We start from the raw sequence: 22,862 nt of genomic DNA, 5'->3' as shown, positions 1-22,862 counted from the left end.
GGGTCAAAATCAGGGGGTTGCAATTGTATGGGGAATATAAAAATAAAATAAAATAAGAATGTTGTTTTTATATGCAGTAAAAATATTTTTGGTAATCTCTACCAACCTGGAATATATTCTACGAAGGAGAAGTTGAAATGAAGAAATTTGCAGAAAAACTAAGGAAATTCGGCAGACTTATACTAACGGAAAATCAAGGCTAATGCTCTGGATGTAACACAGTGATTATATAAGAATACTTAAAAAAATCACAATGAATGGAGGAACAATAAAATTTTTCATAATATTAGTTAAGATAAAAAAGAATGTTTCTTGATTCAAAAGCTTCAATGATAAGCATTGCAATCCCTTAAAAGGCTTACAATTTTTCTTTTTTTTTCTTTTTGGTGGAAATTGACAAATTGTTTCTAATTTTTGGAAGGAAGTATGAAGAACCTGGGTTACTCAAAACAGTTTTGGCAAGAGGATGTGATGAATCTTCAAAGCCCTAAAGTATGAGCTGATAATAAAACTACAGTAATCAAGTGAGACTCATGTTAGAATAAAGATGAAAAAATAGATCAATGGAAAAGAACAGAGCCAATGAAAGGATCCATACTGTGTAGAGCAGATACTTCATAGAGGAAGAAGGGCAATCAGTGAAGGAAATACAGTCTACAGTAAAGGTTGTTGAAGGATTTGAATATACATAGTCACCAAAATGAACTTCCAGCCAAACTTGCACTCAATCTAAAATATAAAGTATTAAAATAGAAAATACCCTTCACAGAAAATCTCATATTACTGAAATTTTAGAAGAAGATATGTGATAAAATCCTGTGATATGGGTTAAGCAATTGGGCAAAAGTTTGATCAAATGTGTCACCAGGTAATTATAAGACATGATTAGATGCAGCACATTATTAGAGATTAAGTAAATGTGAATTAAAAATCCCCAAGTCTCATCACTGCACTCCCACTAGAATGCTAAATTTACAGAACTGGCCATAATGAAAGTTGACCAGATCTGCTATAATCTTAAAGTTAAAAACACTGATCAAACTAAGGGTTATGAAGGATTCAACCTCTCAAACACTGTGAGGAGGAAAAGTGATAAGACAACTAGTAGTTTCTTAAAATGTAGACCTTGAACTTAAGCATGGACTCACTCTTAGGTAATTACCCATTAGACACAAGTCTACGTCCATTCAAAACTAGTTCATACGTGTTCAGTTTAATGTTAACAGATTCCAGTGGGAAATAATCCAGCGTTAATCATTTGATACACATGAAGTATTATAAGGCAATAAAATGATGCACTGTTGATATAGCAACTGGGATGTGTCTTAAAGTAACATACTAATGAAAGAAGTCTGCCAGAGGATAGCCCATACTATGTAATTACCTTTATGGAAATTTCTAGAATAAGCAATCTATAGTGAGAGCAAGTGGGTCAGGGGTTGCATGGTTATAGCAGGAGAGGTAAAAAGGAGAGGAAGGGTCATCATAGGGGACATGGCCATCTGCAAGGTGATGGACGGTATCTCTATTTCATTGCCATGATAGTTTCACAATGAATGCATTTGGCAAAACTGATCAACCTATTCATTTTAATAATCAAAAGCTTATTGTGTATCAAATGAAAACTTACAAAGGTAAAACAAATGAGATGCAGTTAATTTGAATAATCCTAAACCAATTAGAAAATTTACATTTTCATTATAAAGCAAAGTTCATGTACAGATGTCTTCACAGCTGTTTTTTCATATATCTTCAATGAATACCAAGTTCTGTTTCACAATCGGTAGAATAATCGTGTGATTATTTTGTTCTGGTTGATTCTTTATCCACCTTCAAGCATTTCTGGATGATCATGTGTAAAATTGGTCACTAAATTATCTTGAATGAATCCTCTGTTCTATGTACATAAAGTAGCACAGAGACTTGAACTAAGGAAAATCCCTGGTCTCTACGAGCTCCCTTTCCTGGATGCTAGAGTTAAAAGACAGAGAAATGAAACCTATGTGTGGATGAGATACTTGCCTTGGAGACGGCAGGCGTCCTTCTGTCTGGACTAGAGAAGCTGCATTTCTCAGTCTGATGCCCAGTGAGCCCCCTGTGTGTGCAGCCCTGTGCTGGCCTAGTGTATGGGGGGCAGAGGAGAGTGTTAAAGATACATCTTTTTTTCGAGGTGCCATGAATTTGGAGACACGAGAAGGAATTGTGTCCCCAGTTCTAGGGCACATTATAAGAAAATTGGGGGTGTGGACTGAACTGGGCAAGGTGTATAGGGGAGAACCTTGAGAAGGTGATGCACAAATGCCCACTTTCTGAAGAGTCTAGAGGAGCAAGGAGCCATTCAGCCCTGGGGTGTCTGTTACCAGGTTAAACCGAGCTGGTGTAAAGTGTACTGGCTGAGCCACTCACATTTGTATCATATACTCGTGCTGTGTTGTGGAAGCAGCTTTGAAAAATAATGAATCAACTGACTGAGTCACTCAACTGCCTTGAACTAGCATCAACATCAATAATTATATTTATCTTTTGTGGGAATATACAAAGGTAATGACGATAAGGGCTGACATTTATGTGCTTAGTAGGAGTGATCTCGAAACTTTAATAAAATCTTCATAACTGTCACATGTTTATTATCTGCACTTTATAGCTGATAAACAAGACTGAGAGAAGTGACTTCACTTATTTAGGATGAAGGAGTCCCGCACCCAGTGCCGTCTGAATAGGCGCTGGCTTCCTCATGCCGGATGGAGGAAGGCCAGGTCATCCTGCTTCTCAGGTGGCCTATGAGCAGGCCAGTGTCCACTGATACCCTGACACCACTCAGGTGCCTTCAACTATCTCAGTCCTTCCAATCTCTATGCAGGCTCCTCCCCAGGGTCTGATAGGACTGAGACAATCAAATTACTCTTTTTCCTTAACCAGGAGCTGAGGGACCTTCCTTGTCCTACAAGTGGTTATATAGTTGTGTCCTCCTGGCTGTTCTCTGGAATCAGGGACAGACACAGCAAGCTCAGGAGGTGATGGACTCACACAAGATGTCTTCTCAGTTCTTCCTTGCTGGTCTTCTCAGCAGAAGCTGAGAACTCAGACACTGATTAGAAAGTGACTGATAAAAGGAGGAACGACACACAGTGAAGTGGGCAGGGATTCTAGGTGAGCAGAGTGTGTCTGTGTGCTCAGATGTCAGATGTGTCTTCCAGGTGGGTCTGGGTGTGATGGGTGGATGGACGTTCCCTCACAAATATGTGTGTGTTTGTGACCTCACCCTCATGTCAGACAGAGCAGGGAAGGAAGGGCAAGGAACGAAACGGAAGAGTTTCAGGGAGAGTATGAGTTGGAGAGAAGTAAATGACGTGTTATTCTTTCCCCACTTTGCCTAGGACACAAGCACCAACGGGGTCCCCCATGAAGTATGTAAGGGCCACTGCTAGGTGTGATCCGCGGTTTCTTCATCAGCCCTTTCATAACAAACATCTACCTCCCTCCTCCATAACTCCCAGATGTTCACCTCTGACTACTCATCTCAGGTAAGGAAAGGGACTGCAGAGGGTAAAGAGAGAAGATGTGCTCCCCGCTCTGGAGCAGGGTGCCTGCATTTGTCCATGAGCAGCAGGGGAGGGAGGACTTGAAATTGTTACAGAGCCATTTGGTAAGAGTGATCTATTTTCTTCAAGTAATAAATGCATGTCACTTCACGGTATGGGGGGTGTGTGTGTGTATGTGTACTATATGTGGGGGCTGACGCTGAATTTGCAGATATTTTTTTCTGTGGTTATAACTTTCACCTGATGGACTAAAGCCTTGCTCATGAACTATTATCCATCTTTCAACACTGGTCCTTTTCTGTTTGGGAGGAAAGTTCCCGAAAGTCTCTGCCACTAGGCAGGTGCTTAATGAATGGGACCCTCAGTGCCTGCAGCAGGTCCTCTGGGCCCAGTCCTCATCTGGACGTTACATGTTTCCTCCCTGACATTCAGATCCCCCCTGGGATAGGAAGGGTAACTACTCCCTCCTACAGTGCAATTTTGAGGGCTACATGATGCAATCCACACAGACTGTCCACATCACACCTGGTTCATGACTGGTGCTCTGTAGAGACAAGGATTCTTATTATCTTTCCCCCAAGCTAGTGCCAGTGTGATGAGATCCCTATTTCACTGCTGTCTGGGGCAGGACGAGTAGAAGTCTAAGAACAGGCACCTCTGCACACCCCTCAAGCCTAGTAGGTCCAGTTGCTTCCTGCTTGCTTCCTCTGTTTCTAAGTGAGGCTGACACAGCACACGTCAGTGGGCAGCCAGGCCTCCACATGGAGGTCCAGAAACTGTCCTCTCAGTGGCCATGAACCAAGATAAGCAGATGCCTCAGCAACTTCATGGTCCCTGAGGAAGCCTTGCTGTCCTGCTCCACTGCTTGAGTCAGTCAGTCTAGATTCCTTCTTCAGCTTGTGTGTGTGATCCTATTCTAACCTCACTGCCAAAAAAGGCTGAACCTGGAATCTATCTGTGGTCATCTCGCTCTTTGGCTGTTGCTTTATGTCATTTATGAAATGAAGAAATAATATTTTCCTAATGTTTCATACAATCTCTAGACATATTTCTACTTTTTGAAATTAAAGTATGTGAGGTTCCCTCTGTAAATTGCATGATGGTAATTATGATTGATAACTCTAGGACCAATAGAACGACACACGATGGCACTCAGCATTCTGATTTTACAGAGATACTCTCTATTCTTAGGGGAGATTCAATATTCACGTACCTTTATCCAAAAGGAAAATGTACTTTTGATCCTCAGACATAAAAGGGTTATTAGAGTGCTGATTAATTAGTGCTATGATGAAGATTTAAGCAAATCCTGTATGGAAAATCTTAGGCCGACACCTGTATAGTGAATGTTAAAGATAAATAGTTGACATTATTTGAAAGTCGGTTTGGGGACCCGGTGGACTCTGTGCTGAAAGAGAATATTCAATATCTCTGATCAGTAAGGATTCTGTCATTTCACTGTAAGCTTGTCACAACTTCTTAGTTTTTCTACTCCATTTAGGGTGTTACTATATTTTGCAGACAAAAGTGCTGACTTATGAGTCCTGGTCACTCATGATTTTGCCATGCCATGCCAGTTTTTGATTTTGATTAACATTGATATGATGGTGCACAAGCCTTGAGTGTTAAGACTTTGCGTTTTTGTCCACCTCGAGGAACTCACTGCTTCGTGCCATCCCTAGAATAAGGCTGTGGTTCCACAAATAATTCTGTAAAAGAAAACATGTCCTCTGATTCCATGGAAATAAAAATTGCAGGAAAATGGGAGAGTATGGTATACCATTGAGTCTCTACAGTGAGAGACTGTTTTGAACCCATCGATAGGTGTGAGCAAAAAATTTAAAAATTCACAGATATTGTGACCTCATACCGTGTAAAGCGGATGTTGCTATTTTTTTTGGCTACTCCTAATATTGCTACCTCTCTTCTTCTTTCCCAGCAGATATATGAGCAACATGAGGTGGGAGAACCAGAGCAGCGTGTCCGAGTTCCTCCTCCTGGGGCTTCCCATCCGTCCTGAGCAGCGGAGCATGTTCTTCGCCCTGTTCCTGGGCATGTACCTGACCACGGTGCTGGGGAACCTGCTCATTATCCTGCTCATCAGGCTGGATTCGCGCCTCCACACCCCCATGTACTTCTTCCTCAGCCACTTGGCCTTAAATGATGTGTGTCTCTCATCTGTCACTGTCCCTAAGATCCTGACAAACATGCACAGTGATGACAAGTCCATCCCCTACGCAGCATGCATTTCCCAGACCTATTTTTTAATATGGTTTGGTTGTTTTGACATATTCCTTCTTGCAGTGATGGCCTATGACAGGTATGTGGCCATCTGTCACCCACTCCACTACAACACCATCATGAGGACGGAGCTGTGTATTTCCTTAGCATCTGGGTGTTGGTTCTTAAGCTGTCTCCACTCTCTGTTGCACACCCTGCTCTTGGCTAGAGTGTCCTTCTGTGCTCACAATACCATACACCACTTCTTCTGTGACCTCACTACACTCCTGAGGATGAGCTGCTCAGACATCTCTATCAATGAATTGGTCATCAGTATTGAGGGAGGGGTGATTGTCATGACACCTTTTAGCGGTGTCGTTGGCTCCTATATCCGTATTTGGACCTCTGTCCTGAGAGAACCCTCTGCTAAGAAATTCTTCAAAGTCCTTTCAACCTGTGGCTCCCACCTCCTCGTTGTGTCTTTATTCTATGGGACCATTGCAGAAGTTTACCTTTTTTCTTCATCATCCACCTCCAGTGATGAATACATAACTGCTTCTGTGATGTATATGGTAGTCACCCCCTTGCTGAACCCCTTCATCTACAGCCTGAGAAACAGAGACATGAAAAGTGCCCTGGAAACACTTGTTAATCGGGTTAAGAACCTTATGAGTTAATAATCACTCTTTCTGCTGTCATAGACCAGCTTTCATCAACCAGACTGACTCAATGATTCTGATATTTTCTTAACAATTCTTGGAGTAGATGATGCCTGATTGCAACGTCACAGGTCTTGGGGTTGGAGAGTAGGAGGATCTTCAGTGGCAGAAATTAGGATGGAAAGTCCTTTAGGCCCACCAGCTCCATGAAATCCCTGCCTTTCTTCCCTTCGCTCCTCACAGTCCATGGAAGGATGGACTCACAAGAAAGAAAATCATAAAAAACTCTGCTAGTGTAAGTTGAATTTCCCATAATAAACTTCTGATTACTCAGCTTTTTCCTCTTAAGTTGGTTTTATAATTGTTTACCTGAATATAATAAATGTGTTCATGGATGCAATTTTGAAAGATTCCTGTTATCAATAAGTACTTTAGTTCTTTTCAAAAAGATATTTTCTTGAATTGTTCTACATCTTATTTGGTAGTGGTAACAATGGACATACGCCTATGTAAAGTTCATCAGACTATACATTTCAAATTTATGCACTTAGTGTACGCATGTTAGGCGGTAACACAAAACAGAGCAGTGAGAAAAACTCAATAAACTCAATTACAATTCTATGAGTACAATCCTTATGGTGATATGAGCACATACAATTTTACATATTGGGAAGTGTGTATTTTACAGTTAAATTATGTAACCTTGGCAATATGAAAATAATGCCTAATATATGCACATGATGTATTCATATAACTATACAGAGCTATATATTTATAAGACAACAAATAATATGAATGTCATTCTGGTAAAGAAATGCTCCTAATTTTCCTACTTTTGTTTTCATTTCTCCCCAATTTTCTGTCTTTTACTCCCTCATGTAAACAAAAGCCTTACATTATTATCAAGCATCACATGCATAGGTGGGGGTGTGATCAAACTGTGCTGACTTAGTAACCTTCCTTTTAGTTCACCCAGTAGAGAAGCTAGAAGAGTGAACTCAACCAACTTTTCAGGTAGAAGTGAGGGTCAAAAGTGACAGAGCCGGATGCACCCAATGGTCACCAAACTCAGCTACAAGAATGAGCTTATATGCCATAGCGGCAACAGAAGAATGAAGGAATCAGAAGACAGAAGAATGTAATTTTTATAGTTAACAAAAATATTTTTAGTAATCTCTAGCAACCTGGAATATATTCTACCTAAGAGAAGTTGAAATAAAGGTATTAGCTGAAAAACAAACTGACAAAATTCAGATTTATACGATGGAAAATCGTGGGTAATGCTGTAGATATAAGGCAATGATTATATGAGAACACTTGAAAATTCACAACTAATTGGGAAGCTGATCTAGTTTTTGAAGGAGATGCCAAGAACCTGGGTTACTCAAAATAGTTTTGACGAGAGGACACGTGAATCTTCCTCTAAAGTATGAGCTAATCGGGCCTTCCTGGTGGCTCATGGGGTTAAGACACAACCTATGAAGCTATCCGCAGCCACTGCAGCATGAGTTCGATCAATCCCTGGCCAGGGAGCTATCCACGTGGTGCAGCAGACCTCTCCTGACTCACCCTCTGCTCCCCTCAGCAGTGTATTTCAGTCAATCTGCCTGTTCTGCTCCTTACTCTGTCTCTGGTGAAATCTCACACATCCCCACTTCTGGCCTGTACCCCAGTTTTTGTATATATAAATAAACCCTTAGAAAATTTAAAAATAAAGTATAAGCTGATCATAAAATTACCGTAATAAAGTCTGACTCATGTTAGAATAAGGATGAAAAACAAAATAGGTCCATGGAACAGAACAGAGCCTATAAACAGATCCTTATTTGTAGACCAGGTAATTCATAGAGGAGCAAGGGTAATCAGTGGAGGAGATACAGTCTACAGTAAAGGGAGTTGAAGGAATTGAATATCCACAGTCGCTAAAGCAAACTTCCAGCCAAATCTTGCACTAAATGTAAAATGTACAGTATTAAAATAGAAAATACTCTGAATATGAAATCACAAATAAAAATTTTTTAGAAAAACACATGGGATGAAATCCTGTGATATGGCTTAAACAAGGGCCAAATAAGTGAACAAATGCTTCACCAGATATATATAAGACATGATTAGATGCTGCATATTATTAGAGATCAGGTAAATGCAAATTTACTTGACAAAATGTCATCACTACGTTCCCAGTAGAAAGTTGAATTTACAGAAATGGTCATTACAGACGTTGACTAGATCTACTATAATTTAATTTAAAAAACTGATCAATGTAAGGGTTTTAAAGGAGTTCAGGCAGTTTGAGAATGAAATGAATGAATGAAAACACTTCTGAGAATGAAAACCGATATGACAACTTTGAAAACACTAGTAGTTTCGTAAAATTTGACTACGTTCTTATATTGGATCCAGCCATCTCCCTCTTAGGTAATCATCCAGTAGATGTGAAAGTCTATGGCCATTCAAAACTGGTTTATAAATGTTCAGCTTAATGTTAATAGTATCAAGCGGAAAATAACCCAGTGATAACCAATGTTTGTTACACATGAACTATTATTCAGCTATAAAATAAAGAAATATTGATATAGCAACTGTGATATCTCTTAAAGCAACATACTAATGAAAGAAGTCTGCCAGAGGATAGCCCATACTATGTGATTCCCTTTATGGAAATTTCTAGAACAAGCAAACTATAGTGAGAGTAAGCAGGTCAGGGGTTGCATGGTTAGAAGAGGAGAGGTAAAAAGGGGAGGAGGGGTCTGAGTATGGGACATGGCCATCTGCAGGGTCACACACGGTATCTCTACTTCATTGACATGATAGTTTCACAATGAATGCATCTGGCAAAATGATCAAACTGTTCATTTTAATAATGGGAAGCTTACTGTGTATCAAATAAAAACTAACAAAGGTAAACAAATGAGAGCAGTTAAATTGAATAGTCCTAATCCACTTAGAAAATTTAAATTTTCATTAAAATTTCCCTACAAAAAAAGCTTATGTGCGGATGTCTACATGGGTCACTTTTTGCAAATATTTCCAATGAAAGAAGAATACATGGGATGAAGTTATTATGTTTCACAGTCCACAGAAAAATCGTTGTGTGGCTATTTTTTCAATATTTTGAAAATTATTGAAAAATAACTTACCTATTAGCATTTGCGATGATTATTTATAACCTTGGTCACATGGCTAAATTACCTTGAATGAATGCTCTGTTCCAGAGACTTGAACTGAGGAAAATCCCTGGTCTCTATGAGGTCTCTGTCCCTCACCAAGAGTTAAAAGACAGAACAAAAACTACGTGTGCATGATCCCTTCCAGCTCCATCCATGTTGCTGCAATTTGCAAGAATTTTATCGTTTTTGATTGCTGAGTAATATTCCATTGTGTACATGTACCACATCATCTTGATCCAGTCACCTATTTTTGGACATAGCTCAGCGAAATAAGCTAGAAAGAAAAAGAAAAAGACCGATGGTCTCACTCATAGCAGGAATTTAGAAAACCTAAATAAGGGACCAGGAAAAAGACTAGTTATAATAAAGTAAAAATCAAAATCAACAAGCAACTATAAACCAGAGACACACTACAGGGGCGCCGGGGAGCGGAGGAGGGATTAAGTTCAAAAAAAGGGTGGTAGGAATTGTATGGGGAATATAACCAAGAGGAAAATGCATACATTGTGCAAAAATGAAAAATGATGTAAAAAATATAGAAAATAAAATTTTAAAAATGGACAGGAAAAAAAAACTACGTGTGGACGAGATACTTGCCTTGGAGATGGCAGGTGTCCTTTTGTCTGGACTAGAGAAGCTGCATTTCAGAGTCTGATTCCCTGTGAGCCCCTGTGTGTGCAGCATAGGGTATGGGGGGCAGAGGGGTGTGTTAAAAGCACATGTTTTCTTAGAGGTGCCATGACTTTGGAAACATGGGAAGGAATTGTGTCCCCAGTTCTAAGGTACTTTATATGCATAAGAAAAATTGGGGGTGTGGACCAAACTGGGCAAGGTGTGTAGGGGAGAACCTTGAGAAGGGCCATGCACAAATGTCCACATTCTGAAGAGTCTAGAGCAGCACAGAGCCATAAGCCTGGAGGTGTCTGTTACCAAGTTAAACCGAGCTGGTGTAAAACTGTACTAGCTGAGTTACTCACATTAATTTCACATACTCGTGTTGTGGAAGTAGCTTTGAAAATAATGATCAATTGACTGAGTCACTCAACTGCCTGAATTGGCATCAACATCAATGATAATATGTCTCTTTTGTTGGAATATGCAAAGGTAATGACAATAAGGGCTGACATTTATTGGGCGTTTATGTGCTTTAGCAGGAATGACCTCAAAACTTGAAAAATCTTTATTATTATACTTTTATTATCTGCACTTTATAACCGATAAACAAGACTGAGAGAAGTGACTACATCTTTAGGATAACCACAAATGAGTGACAGAGTCCAGCGCCCAGTGCTGTCTAAACAGGTGCTAGTGCCTCATGCTAGAGGAGGGTCAAGTCACCCTGTTTCTCAGGTGGCCTAGGAGCAGGTCAGTGTCCCCTGACACCTCCACACCGCTCAGGTGCCTCCAACAAGCACAGTCTACTATCCAGCCTCTATGCAGGCTCTTCCCCAGGGTCTGATGCGAACTGAGAAAGTCAAACTACTCTCTTTCCTTAACCAGGAGCTGAGGGACCTTCCTTGTCCTTCAAGTGATTATAAAGTGGTGTCCTCCTGGTATTCTCTGGCATCGGGGACAGACACAGCAAGCTCAGGAGGCGATGGACTCACACAGGATGTCTTCTCAGTTCTTTCTTACTGGTCTTACAGCAGAAGCTGAGGACTCAGACACTGATTAGAAGGTGACTGATGTAAGGAGTAATGACACACGGTGAGGTGGGCAGGGATAGGTGAGCAGAGTGTGTCTGTGTGCTCTGAGGTCAGAGGTGTCCTCCAGGTGGGTCTGTGTGTGATGGGTGAATGGATGTTCCCTCACAAATATGTGTGTGTTTGTGACCTCACTGTCATGTCAGACAGAGCGGGGAAGGAAGGGAAGGGAATGAAACGGAAGGACAGTCAGAGAATCTGGAGATAGAGTGGGAGACGTTAATGACATGTTATTCTTTCCCCCTCTGCCCCAAAACTGAAGCACCAACTGGGCCCGCAAATAGCACATTGCTGAGTGTGATCTGCGGTCTCTTCATCAACCTTTCATCTCGACCATCTACCTCCCTCCATAAACCCCACATGTTCACCTCTGGTGACTCATCACAGGTAAGTAAAGCGACTGCAAAGTGCAAAGAGAGAAATTTGCTCCCGCTCTGGAGCAGGGGTTCCTGAATTTACCCATGAGCTGCAGGGGAGGGAGGAATTGAAACTTACTGAGTCATTTGGTAAGTGTGATCTTGTATTTTATTCGAGTTGTAAATGCAAAGCACTTGAAATTTTAGTGTATGTGTTAGTGTGTGTGTGTGTGTGTGTGTGTGTGTGTGTGTGTGTGTGTAGAGTGCATATGTGGGGGCTGATGCTTCATTTGCAGATATTTTTTCTGTGGTGGTAACATGACCTCATGGACCCAAATTTTCACTCATGGATCACATTATGCATCGTTCAACATTGGTCCATTTCTGTTTGGGAGGAAGGTTCCTGTGAGTCTCCGCCACTAGGCAGGTGGATAATGGATGGGACCTCAGTGCCTGCAGCAGGTCCACTGGTCCCAGTCCTCGTCTGGACCTTACATGTTTCCTCTATGACATTCAGCTCCCTCCCTGGGAAAGGAGGGGTAACTACTCCCATGTACAATGCAATTCTGAGGACTAAATGATGCAACCCACATAGACTGTCAGCACCTTGCCTGGCTCATGACTGGTGCTTGGCAAGAAAATTCATATTACACTGTGTCATGATGTTTCTCCTTCATCACTTTCAGGTAGCACAGGTAAATGTGCAACAAAAGAGGCCCCTGCACATCCCTCACACACCTGGAGCACATAGCCTGATCCTTCCAGGGCTTGGACTCGGCACCTTTCACAAGCCCTGCCCCAACAAGGTCCTGGTTGGCTCAGTTGGTTCCTGCTTGTTTCCTCTGTTTCTCAGTGAGGCTGACACAGCCCATGTGAGTGGAAGCCAGGCCTCCACATGGGGGTCCAGACACTCTCCTCTCGGTGACCGTGAACCCAGATAAGCAGAGCCCTCAGCCAGTTCATGGTCCCTGAGGAAGCCTTGTTGTCCTGCTTTACTACTTGAGTGAGTCTTTCTAGATTCCTCCTTCAGCGTGTGTGTGTGTGTGTGTGTGTGTGTGTGTGTGTGATCCTATTCTAATTTCATGCCAAAGGAGGCCGAATCTGGAATCCATCTGTGGTCATCTCTCTCTTTGGCTGTTGTTTTATGTCATTTATGAAATGAACAAATAATATATTTGTCATGTTTCATACAGTCCCTAGCTGTGAAATGAAAGTATGTGCAATCCCTTTGTAAACTGCATGATGGTAAATATGGTCGATAACGCTTGGAGCAACAGACTGACAAATGGTGTCACTCAGCATGTCTGATTTTTCAGAGACACTCTCTACTCTTAGGGATTCAATAGTCATGTACCTTTACACAAAATGAAAATGTACTTTTGCTTTCACAGTTAAAAGAATTATAGTGCTGATGAATTGGTGCTATGATGAAGATTTAACTAAAACGTCTATGTAAATTCTTAGGCCAAATATCTGAATACGGTATATTCACGACAAATATTTGACATTATTTTTAGGTTGGTTTAGGAACCCAGGTGGACACTCTGTTAAAGAGAATATTAAATATCTCCGATCAGTAAGGATTCTGCCTTGTCACTGTAAGCCTGTCACATATTCTTAGCTTTTCCACTCCACTTTAGGGAGTACTATTTATTAGAGGAATGTCTGTGTCCTGCTTCTCTCATGATTTTGCCATGTCATGCCTATTTCTGACGTTTCATTAGCATGATAACATGTACAATACTTGAGTGTTAGGACTTTGCAATTTTATTCACTGTAAAGAACTACAGTGCTTTGTGTCATATCTGGGACAAGGCTGTGTTACAGTAAATAATTCTGGAATAAAGAAACATGTCCTCGGATTCCACAAAAGGAAAACTTGCAGGATATTGTGTGAGTGTACTATACCATCAAAGATCCTCTGAGAGACTGTTTTGAGACCATCAATAAATTTGAGCAAAAAAATTAACAATTGACACGTACATGGAAAGAGGATATTGCTATGCTTTTATGCCTACTTCTAAGATTTGTACCTCTCCCTACTTTCCCAGGAGAGACATGAGCAACATGAAGAGGGAGAACCAGAGCAGTGTGTCCGAGTTCATCCTCCTGGGGCTCCCCATCCGTCCAGAGCAGCGGGGTCTGTTCTTTGCCCTGTTCCTGGGCATGTACCTGACCACGGTGCTGGGGAACCTGCTTATCATCCTGCTCATCAGGCTGGACTCGCGCCTCCACACCCCCATGTACTTCTTCCTCAGCCATTTGGCCTTAAGTGATGTGTGTCTCTCATCTGTCATTGTCCCTAAGATCTTGACAAACATGCACAGTGATGACAAGTCCATCCCCTATGCAGCATGCATTTCACAGACATATTTTTTAATATGGTTTGGTTGTTTTGATGATTTCCTTCTTGCAGTGATGGCGTATGACAGGTACGTGGCCATCTGTCAGCCCCTCCACTACAACACCATCATGAGGCAGGAGCTGTGTGTCCTCTTAGGAGCTGGGTGCTGGCTCTTCAGCTGTCTCCACTCACTGTTGCACACCCTGCTCTTGGCCCGCCTGTCCTTCTGTGCTGACAATACCATAGACCACTTCTTCTGTGACCTCCCTACACTCATCAAGATCAGCTGCTCAGACGTCTCCATCAATGAGTTGGTCATCTTCTCTGAGGGAGGGGTGATCATCCTCTCGCCTTTTATTGGCGTCGTTGGCTCCTATATCCGGATTTGGACCACTGTCCTCAAAGAACCCTCTGCCAAGAAATTTTTCAAAGTCCTTTCTACCTGTGGCTCCCACCTCCTTGTTGTTGCTTTATTCTATGGGACCCTTGCAGAAGTTTACCTGTTCTCTTCATCCAGAGAGGAAAACATAACTGGTTCTGTGATGTATATGGTTGTCACCCCTTTGCTGAACCCCTTCATCTACAGCCTGAGAAACAGAGACATGAAACGTGCCCTGGAAACACTTGTTAATCGGGCTAAGTTCCTTATGTCAAAAGATTCAAGATGAATATGTTAATAATCACTCTCTACTGACATACACCAATTTAATCCACCAGACTGAGTAATGATTCTGACATTTGCTTAGCAATTCTTGGAGTAGATGATGCCTGATTGCTACGTCACATGTTTTGGGGTAGGAGACTAGGGAGGATGTGAAGATGGAAAGTCCTTCAGTCCTACCAACTCCATGAAATCCCTGCCTTTCTTCCCTTTGCTCCTCACAGTCCATGGAAGGAGAGATTCAGAGAGAATATCGTAAAAAACTCTGCTAATGTAAGTTGAATTTCCAAGTTTTCAAATTCTGACATTCCCATAATAAACTTTTGAATACTCACAGCTTCATTTCCTCTGAAGTTGGTTTTGTAATAGTTTATCTGCATTTATTCAATATTTCCATGGATGCAATTTTGAAAGTTTTATCTTATCAGTAACTGCTTTAGTTCTTTTCAAAGAAATTTCTTCTGGTGTCCTTGAACATTCTACCTTTTATTTGGTAGTACTAACCATGGAGATACGTCTATGTAAAGTTCATCAGGCTATCCATTTCAAATTGCTACACTTAGTGTATGCATGTTAGGCAGTAACACAAAAGGGAAGGGGTGAAAAACTCAGTAAACTCAATTACAATTCTATGAGTTAAATCGTTATATTGATGTGAGTGCATAAAATTGTATAAATTGGGAGTGTGTATTTCACAGTTAATATATGTGACCTTAGCAATATGAAAATAAGAAATATAATATATACACAAATGATACACGCACATAGATATACAGAGATATAAATTTATAAGAACTCACCATATAATATGAATGTCGTTTTGGTAGAGAAATGCTCCTAATTTTCCTACATCTTTTTTCATTTCTCCCCAATATTCTGTCTTTTACTCCCTCACGTACACAAAAGGCTTAAATTATTATCAAGCATCAGGTGTTTAGATGTGGGGGTGATTAGAATGTACTGATTTGGAAACCTTCCTTCTAGTTCACCCACTAGAGAAGCTGGAAGTGTGAATTCAACCAACTTTTCAGGCAGAGGTGAGAGTCAAAAGTGACAGAGACTGAATGTGCCCAATCATCACCAGACTAAGCTTCAAGAATTTGCTTATAGGCATTGGCAGCTTCATTGAACCGGCATAACATCAATGATTATACTTTTATTTTGTTGGGATATGCAAAGATATTGACAATAAGGGCTCACATTTTTTTAAAATAAATTTTATTTTTATATTCCCCATACAATTGCAATCCCCTTATTTTGACCCCAATCCCTCCCCTCCCCACCCCTCACCCCTCATAGAGTGTCTCTGGTTCATAGTTGTTTGTTGATTTTGATATTTTCTTTCTTACAGTTATTCTTTTTCCTGGTCCCTTATTTAAGTTTTCTAGATTCCTGCTATGAGTGAGACCATCCGGTGAGACCATTCTTTTTCTTTCTGGCTTATTTCACTGAACATGATCCCTTCCAGCGCCATCCATGTTGCTGCAAATTGCATGTGTTTATCTTTTTTGAATGCTGAGTAATATTCTATGGTGTATATGTACCACATCTTCTTGATCCAGTCATCTATTTTTGGGCATTTGAGTTGTTTCCAAAGCTTAATTATTGTAAACAGTGCTGCTATAAACATAGGGGTGCAGGTGCTCTTTGGAATTGATGTTTCTGTGTCCTTTGGGTAAATACCTAGGGCTCACATTTATTGAACATTTATGTGCTTTAGCAGGAAATGCCTCGAAACTTTAACAAAATCTTCTTAACTATCAAACTTTAATTATCTGAACTTTATAACTGATAAACAAGACTGAGAGAAGTGACTTTACTTATTTAGGATGAATAATAAATGAATGACAGAGTCCACGACCCAGTGCTATCTGAACAGGCACTGGCTTCCTCATGCTAGAGGAAGGCCATGTCATCCTCCTTCTCAGGTGGCCTATGAGTAGGTCATTGTCCCCCTTATACCTCGACATTGCTCAAGTGCCTCCAACTAGGTCAGTCCTTTCAAGTGGTTTATAAAGTGGTGTCATCCTGGCTGTTCTGTGGCATCAGGGACAGACACAGCAAGCTTGGAGGCCTTGGACTCACAGAGATTGTTTTCATACTATTTGTTGCTGGTCTTCCCAGCAAAAGCTGAGGACTCAGACACTGAATAGGTGCCTGGTCAGAGTGTGTGGGGACTGGAGATGAGCAGATTGTGTCTCTATGCTCAGAGGTCTGATGTGCCTCTATGTGGGTCTGTGTGTGATGGGGGTGGAAGAATTTTCCATCACAAATATGTCTGGTGTGTGACCTCTCTCTTCTGACAGAGAGAGAGTGAAAGGAAGGGAGGGAATTAAAAGGAAGACTAGACTGAGAGACAGAATTGGAGAGCAGAAAATGACACCCTAGTCTGTTCCCCTCCCGATCCAGAGCACAAAAACAAACCGGTGTCCCATAAAGCATTTGGGAACCAATGCTGAGTGTGATCTGCAGTCTCTTAATCAACACTTTGATCTCAAACATCTGCCCTCCCTCTCCTTAGCTCCATGGTTCATCTCTGGCTACTCATCTCAGGTAAGGAAAGGGACTACAGAGGGTAAAGAGAGAAGATGTGCTCCCCACTCTGGAGCAGGGGTTCCTGCATTTATCCATGAGCAGCAGGGGAGGGAGGACTTGAAATTTTTACAGAATTATTTGGTAAGTGTGATCTTGTATTTTATTTGAGTTCTAAATGCATGGCACTCCATGGTTCAGTGTGGGGCACATGTGTGTGTGAGAGTGAATGTGTGCCTCTGTGTGTGAGCGTGTGTGTATGAGTGTGCTGACATTAATGTGTACGTACTGTTGCTGTGTTGGTAGCTGCAACTTGATGTGCCCAGTGCCTCTCTTGGACAGTAAGCTCTTTACAGCATTGTCTTTACAGCAGAGCCCTCAGCAAGTTCATGGTCCCTGAGGAGGATTTGCTGTCCTGCTCCACTGCTTGACTGAGTGAGTCTAGATTCCCTCAACATCAGTGTGTATATGTGTGTTTGTGTGTGTGTGTTTGTGTGTGTGTGTGTTTGTGTGTGTGTGTAAACCTAACTCTAACCTCACTACCAAAGAAATGTTGAACCTGGACTCTGCCTGTGGTCCCCTACATATTTCACTGTTGTTTCGTGTCATTTATGAATGAAGAAATAGTATTTTCCTAATGTATCATACAATCTCTAGATATATCTCAACTTTTTAATATTAGAATGAGAGTCCTTTGTGAATTGTATGATGGTATAGATGGTTTATAACTGTTAGACAAATGATGTCACCCAGTATGTCTTACTTCTCAGAGAAACTCTTTACTCTTAGGAGGGATTCAAAATTCTTGCAGATGGATCCTGTCTGTATCTATGTTGTCAGTCACTTCCTGTACTTCTGAGTATGCACCTTTACACACATTGAAAATGTGTCTTTTGCTACTCATAGTTAAAACAGATATTATAGTGCTGATTAGTACTATGATGAGAATTTAAGTAAAAAGTGTATGTAACCTTAGGCCAATATCTGCTTATTGTATGTTAATGAAAAATAGTTGACATTATTATTAAGGTTGGTTTAGGAACCCTGGTGGATATGTTAAATGGAATATTAAATATCTCTGATCATAAAGATTCTGCTATGTCACTGTGCCTGTCTCCAATTCTTAGCTCTTTCACTCCAATTTAGAGAGTTACTGTATTTTGAAAAGTACAGAAGTCTGTGTCCCGCATCTCTCATGATTTTGCCATGTCATACCAGCTTTTCACTTTTGATTAGCACAATATAATGGCACACAACCTACAGTGTTAGGACTTTGCATTTCTGTTCACTATGATGAATTCAGCGCTTTGTATCAGATATAGGACATGGTTGTCATTCAAAAAAATAATTCTATTTTTTTTTCAAAAAAAAAAAATAAAACATGTGCTCCCATTCCATGAAAGGAAAAATTTAGGATATGGTGCTGGTGTCATGCACCATGGGAGATCTATCCTGTAAGATTGTGACAAGTTTCAACAGGTATAAGCAAAAAACAGAGGTCTAGTTAAAAATTAACATCCTCATGGAAAGAGAACATTGCTATGCTGTTAGGCTACTCTAAGCATTCGACCTTTCCTGTTTCCTCCAGTTCCCACAGAGACACGAGCAGCATGAGGTGGGAGAACCAGAGCAGTATGTCCAAGTTCCTCCTCCTGGGGCTCCCCATCCTTCCAGAGTAGCAGTGTCCTGTTCTTTGCCCTGTTCCTGGGCATGTACCTGACCACGTTGCTGGGGAACCTGCTCATCATCCTGCTCATCATCCTGCTCATCAGGCTGGACTCGCACCTCCACACCCCCATGTACTTCCTCCTCAGCCACTTGGCCTTCACTGACGTCTCCTCATCTGTCACTGTCCCTAAGATGTTGACAAACTTGCACACTAATCTGAGGTCCATCCCCTATGCAGGGTGCATTTTCCAGATGTATTTTTTAATATTCTTTGTTTTTCTGGACAACTTCCTTCTTGTAGTGATGGCCGATGACAGGTACATGGCCATCTGTCACCCCCTCCACTACACTACCATGAGACAGGAGCTTTGTGTCATTTACTCACTCATGTAAACAATTTTCTTAAATTGTTTTCAAGCATTGGGCATATAGGTGTGGGGTGGTCAGATGTGCTGATTCGGAAACCTTCCTGGTTGTTCACCTGCTAGAAGCTGGAGGAACGAACTCAACCAACTCTTCAGGAAGAGGTGAGGGTCAAAATTGAGAGACTGGGGCCTCCCTGGTGGCGCAGGCGGTTGATCACAGCACTGTAAAGCTGCCTGTAGCCTCTGCAGTGCGGGTTTGATTCCAGTCAGGGAGATACCCACGTGGTGCAGCAGACCTCTCCTGTCTAGCCCACTGTTCCTCTCAGCAGTGTTTTTGGTCAGTCTGCCTGTTCTGTTCCCCGCTCTGTCTCTGGTGAATCCTCTCACCCTCTCACACATCTGGCCTATACCCCAATTCTTGTATAAATAAATAAATCTTTGAAAAAAAAAAGTGTGCAACTGAATGTTCCCAGTCATCACCTAACAGAGGCTCAAGAAGTAGCTTATAAGCAATTCCAGCAACACAATGTTGAAGGAAATCAGAAGATGAAATAACGGTATTATTTAGTAATTTTTTTTGAAATCTCTATCAACATGGAATATATTCTATAAACGTGAATGTGAAATAAAGAAATCTGCAGAAAAACAATCAAAATTCTAACAGACTATGTTAACGGAAATCCCAAGGGTAGTCTCTATATACAAGGTAGTAATTATATGAGACAAGAAGAAAATTTACCAAGAAATGAAGAACACTAGAAATATTAATAATGTTGGTAAATATAAAAATGAAAGATTTCTGAACAAAAAGTATCAATGATAAGCTTGCAATCCATAAAAGAACTATCAGATTTTCTTTTTTTTTTTCTTCAGTGAAAATTGGCAAGCTGATTCTAGTTTTCCGAAGGACAGGCAAACATGCTGGAATAGCTACAGTAACTGTGACAAGAGGATGAGATGAATCTTGGCCTCATGTATGACCTGATCATAAAAGTCCTGTAATCAAGTCAGACTCATGTTAGAATAAGGATGGAAAAAATAGGTCAATGGAACATAGCAGAGCCCATACATAGATCAACACTGTGTAGACCCCGACATGTCACAGAGGAGCAAGTGCTATACAGTGGAGGAAATACAGTCTTCCTGCAAAGGACGTTGCAGAAACAGAATATCCACAGACAACAAAATGAACTTCCAGGAAAATATGCACTGAGTATAAAATGTAACATATTAAAATAGAGAATACATTAAAAACAAAATCTCAAATTATAAACATTTTAGAAGGACCTATGGGATAAAATCTGTGAGCTAAGATTTAGCAAAAGTTTCTTATAAAAGCAAAAAAAAATTAATTTGTGTAAGAAGGAACTGAAAATTGGACTTCATCATACTTTTTGAATGATACTTTTAAAACAATGTGACATAATAAGCATGGGGGGAAATACCTTTAAGTAATATATCTGACAAAACACTTGAAATCAAAATAAGGGTCCATTTGGGGTTAAATTAAATCCAATTTAAAAACTGGTTAAAAGATGTGAACAAATGATTCACCAAATAAAATACAGATATGATTAGATGCTCCACATTATTAAAGATCAAGTAAATGCAAATTAAAGTCCCAAAGCATCATCACTGCATTTCCAGTGGAATGTTAAATTTACAAGCTGGCCATAACACCACTGACCAGCTCTACTAGAATGTTAGCCACTGACCAATTTAAGTGTAAATTAGGGAATTTACCCACTCCACTACAACACCATCATGAGGCAGGAGCTGTGTGTCCTATTAGTAGCTGGGTGCTGGTTCTTCAGCTGTCTCCACTCTCTGTTGCACACTCTGCTCTTGGCTCAACTGTCCTTCTGTGTTGACAATACCATCCCCCATTACTTCTGTGACCTCTCTGTACTCCTAAAGATGAGCTTCTCAGATGTCTCCCTCAATGAGATGATCATCTTCATTGAGGGAGGGTTGATAGTCTTCACACCTTTTAGTGGTATGGTTGGCTCCTATGTCCGAATTTGGACCAATATTCTGAGAGAATCCTCTGCTAAGAAATTCTTCAAAGTCCTTTCTACCTGTGGCTCCCACCTCCTCATTGTGTCTTTATTCTATGGGACCATTGCAGAAGTTTACCTCTTTTCTTCCTCATCCACCTCCAGTGACGAATACATAACTGCTTCTGTGATGTATATGGTAGTCACTCCCTTGCTGAACCCCTTCATCTATAGCTTGAGAAACAGAGACATGAAATGTGCCCTGGAAACACCTGTTAATCGGGTTCAGTTCCTTACGTCAAAAGAGTCAAAAAGAACATGTTAATAATCACTCTCTCTGCTGACAGTTAGTAATCTACTAACTTGGAATATATTCTACAAAAGAGAAGGTGAAGTATTTTTGTAGAAAAACAAACTAACAAAATTCAGATTTATACTATGGAAAATCAAGGGTAAGCTATAGATATAAAGTAGTGATTATATGAGTATACCTAAAATTCACAACAAATTGAAGAATAGAAATTTTCATACTATTGGTGAATATAAAAATGAATGTTTCTGAATCAAAAGCATCAATGATAAGCATTGCAATCCCACAAAAGGCTTATCAGTTTTTCTTGGTTTTGGTGTTTTTTTTTTTTTTCCTTTTGATGCAAATTGACAAGCTGATTCTAGGTTTTTGAAGATGCAAAGAACCAGGGTTACACAAAACAGTTTTGAGAGAGGATGTGTAGATCTTCCCCTAAAGTATGAGGTGATCATAAAACTACTGCAATCAAGTTAGAATAAGGTTGAAAATAATAGGTCATTGGAACATAAGAGAGCCTACAAGTAGATCCACACTGTGTAGACCAGATACTTCATAGAGGAACAAGGGCAGTCAGTGAAGGAAATACTGTCTACAGTACAGAGTTGAAGGAATTAAATACCCATTGTCACCAAAATGAACTTTCAGCCAAATCCTGCACTAAATGTAAAATGTACAGTATTAAAATAGAAAATACTCTTAATATGAAATTGCAAATTAAAAAATTTTAGAAGAACACATGGGATGAAATCCCGTGATATGGCTTAAGCAATGGCCAAAAGATGTGAACAAATGCTTCACCAGATAAATATAAGACATGATTAGATGCTGCACATTATTAGAGATCAAGAAAATGAAAATTAAAATCTCAAAGTGTCATCACTGTAGAATGTTAAATTTACAGAAATGGTTATAACAAAATCCACTAGATCTACTATAATTTAAATTTAAAAAACTGATCCATGTAAGGGTTTTGATGTAAGGGTTTTGATGTAAGGGTTTTGAAGGAGTTCAAACTCTCATACACTCCTTGTGAGAATGAAAACTGATATGACAACTTTGAAAACACTAGTTGTTTCGTAAAATGTGACCACGTTCCTACATTGGATCCAGTCATCTCCCTCTTAGATAATCATCAGTAGAAGTGAAAGTCTATGGTCATTCAAAACTGGTTTATAAATGTTCAGCTTAATGTCAATAGTATCAAATGGAAAATAACCCAGTGATAACCAATGTTTGATACACATGAACTATTATTCAGCAGTAAAATAATTATTGATACAGCAACTGTGATATCTCTGAAAGCAACATACTAATGAAAGAAGTCTGCCAGAGGAT

General features: G+C 40.4%; 1 protein-coding gene across 1 annotated transcript; it reads left to right on the top strand.

Moving 5' to 3' along the window:
- Positions 1-5,497: 5,497 nt before the first annotated feature.
- Positions 5,498-21,542, top strand: LOC311172800 (uncharacterized protein; the record flags this gene model as incomplete). The annotated part of the gene is made up of 6 exons (XM_084236328.1): positions 5,498-6,418; positions 12,337-12,522; positions 13,168-13,226; positions 13,702-13,831; positions 18,925-19,221; positions 20,994-21,542. 6 exons carry the CDS (start codon positions 5,498-5,500, stop codon positions 21,540-21,542), a joined length of 2,142 nt encoding a protein of 713 aa, XP_084092454.1.
- Between the last annotated feature and the right edge of the window lie 1,320 nt (positions 21,543-22,862).

The sequence above is a fragment of the Talpa europaea genome, assembly GCF_964194135.1.
Source record: "Talpa europaea genome assembly, chromosome: 7".
Lineage (NCBI taxonomy): Eukaryota > Metazoa > Chordata > Mammalia > Eulipotyphla > Talpidae > Talpa > Talpa europaea.
The sequence above is the reverse complement of the archived record's forward strand: the minus strand, read 5'-3'. Positions and strand labels throughout refer to the sequence as shown.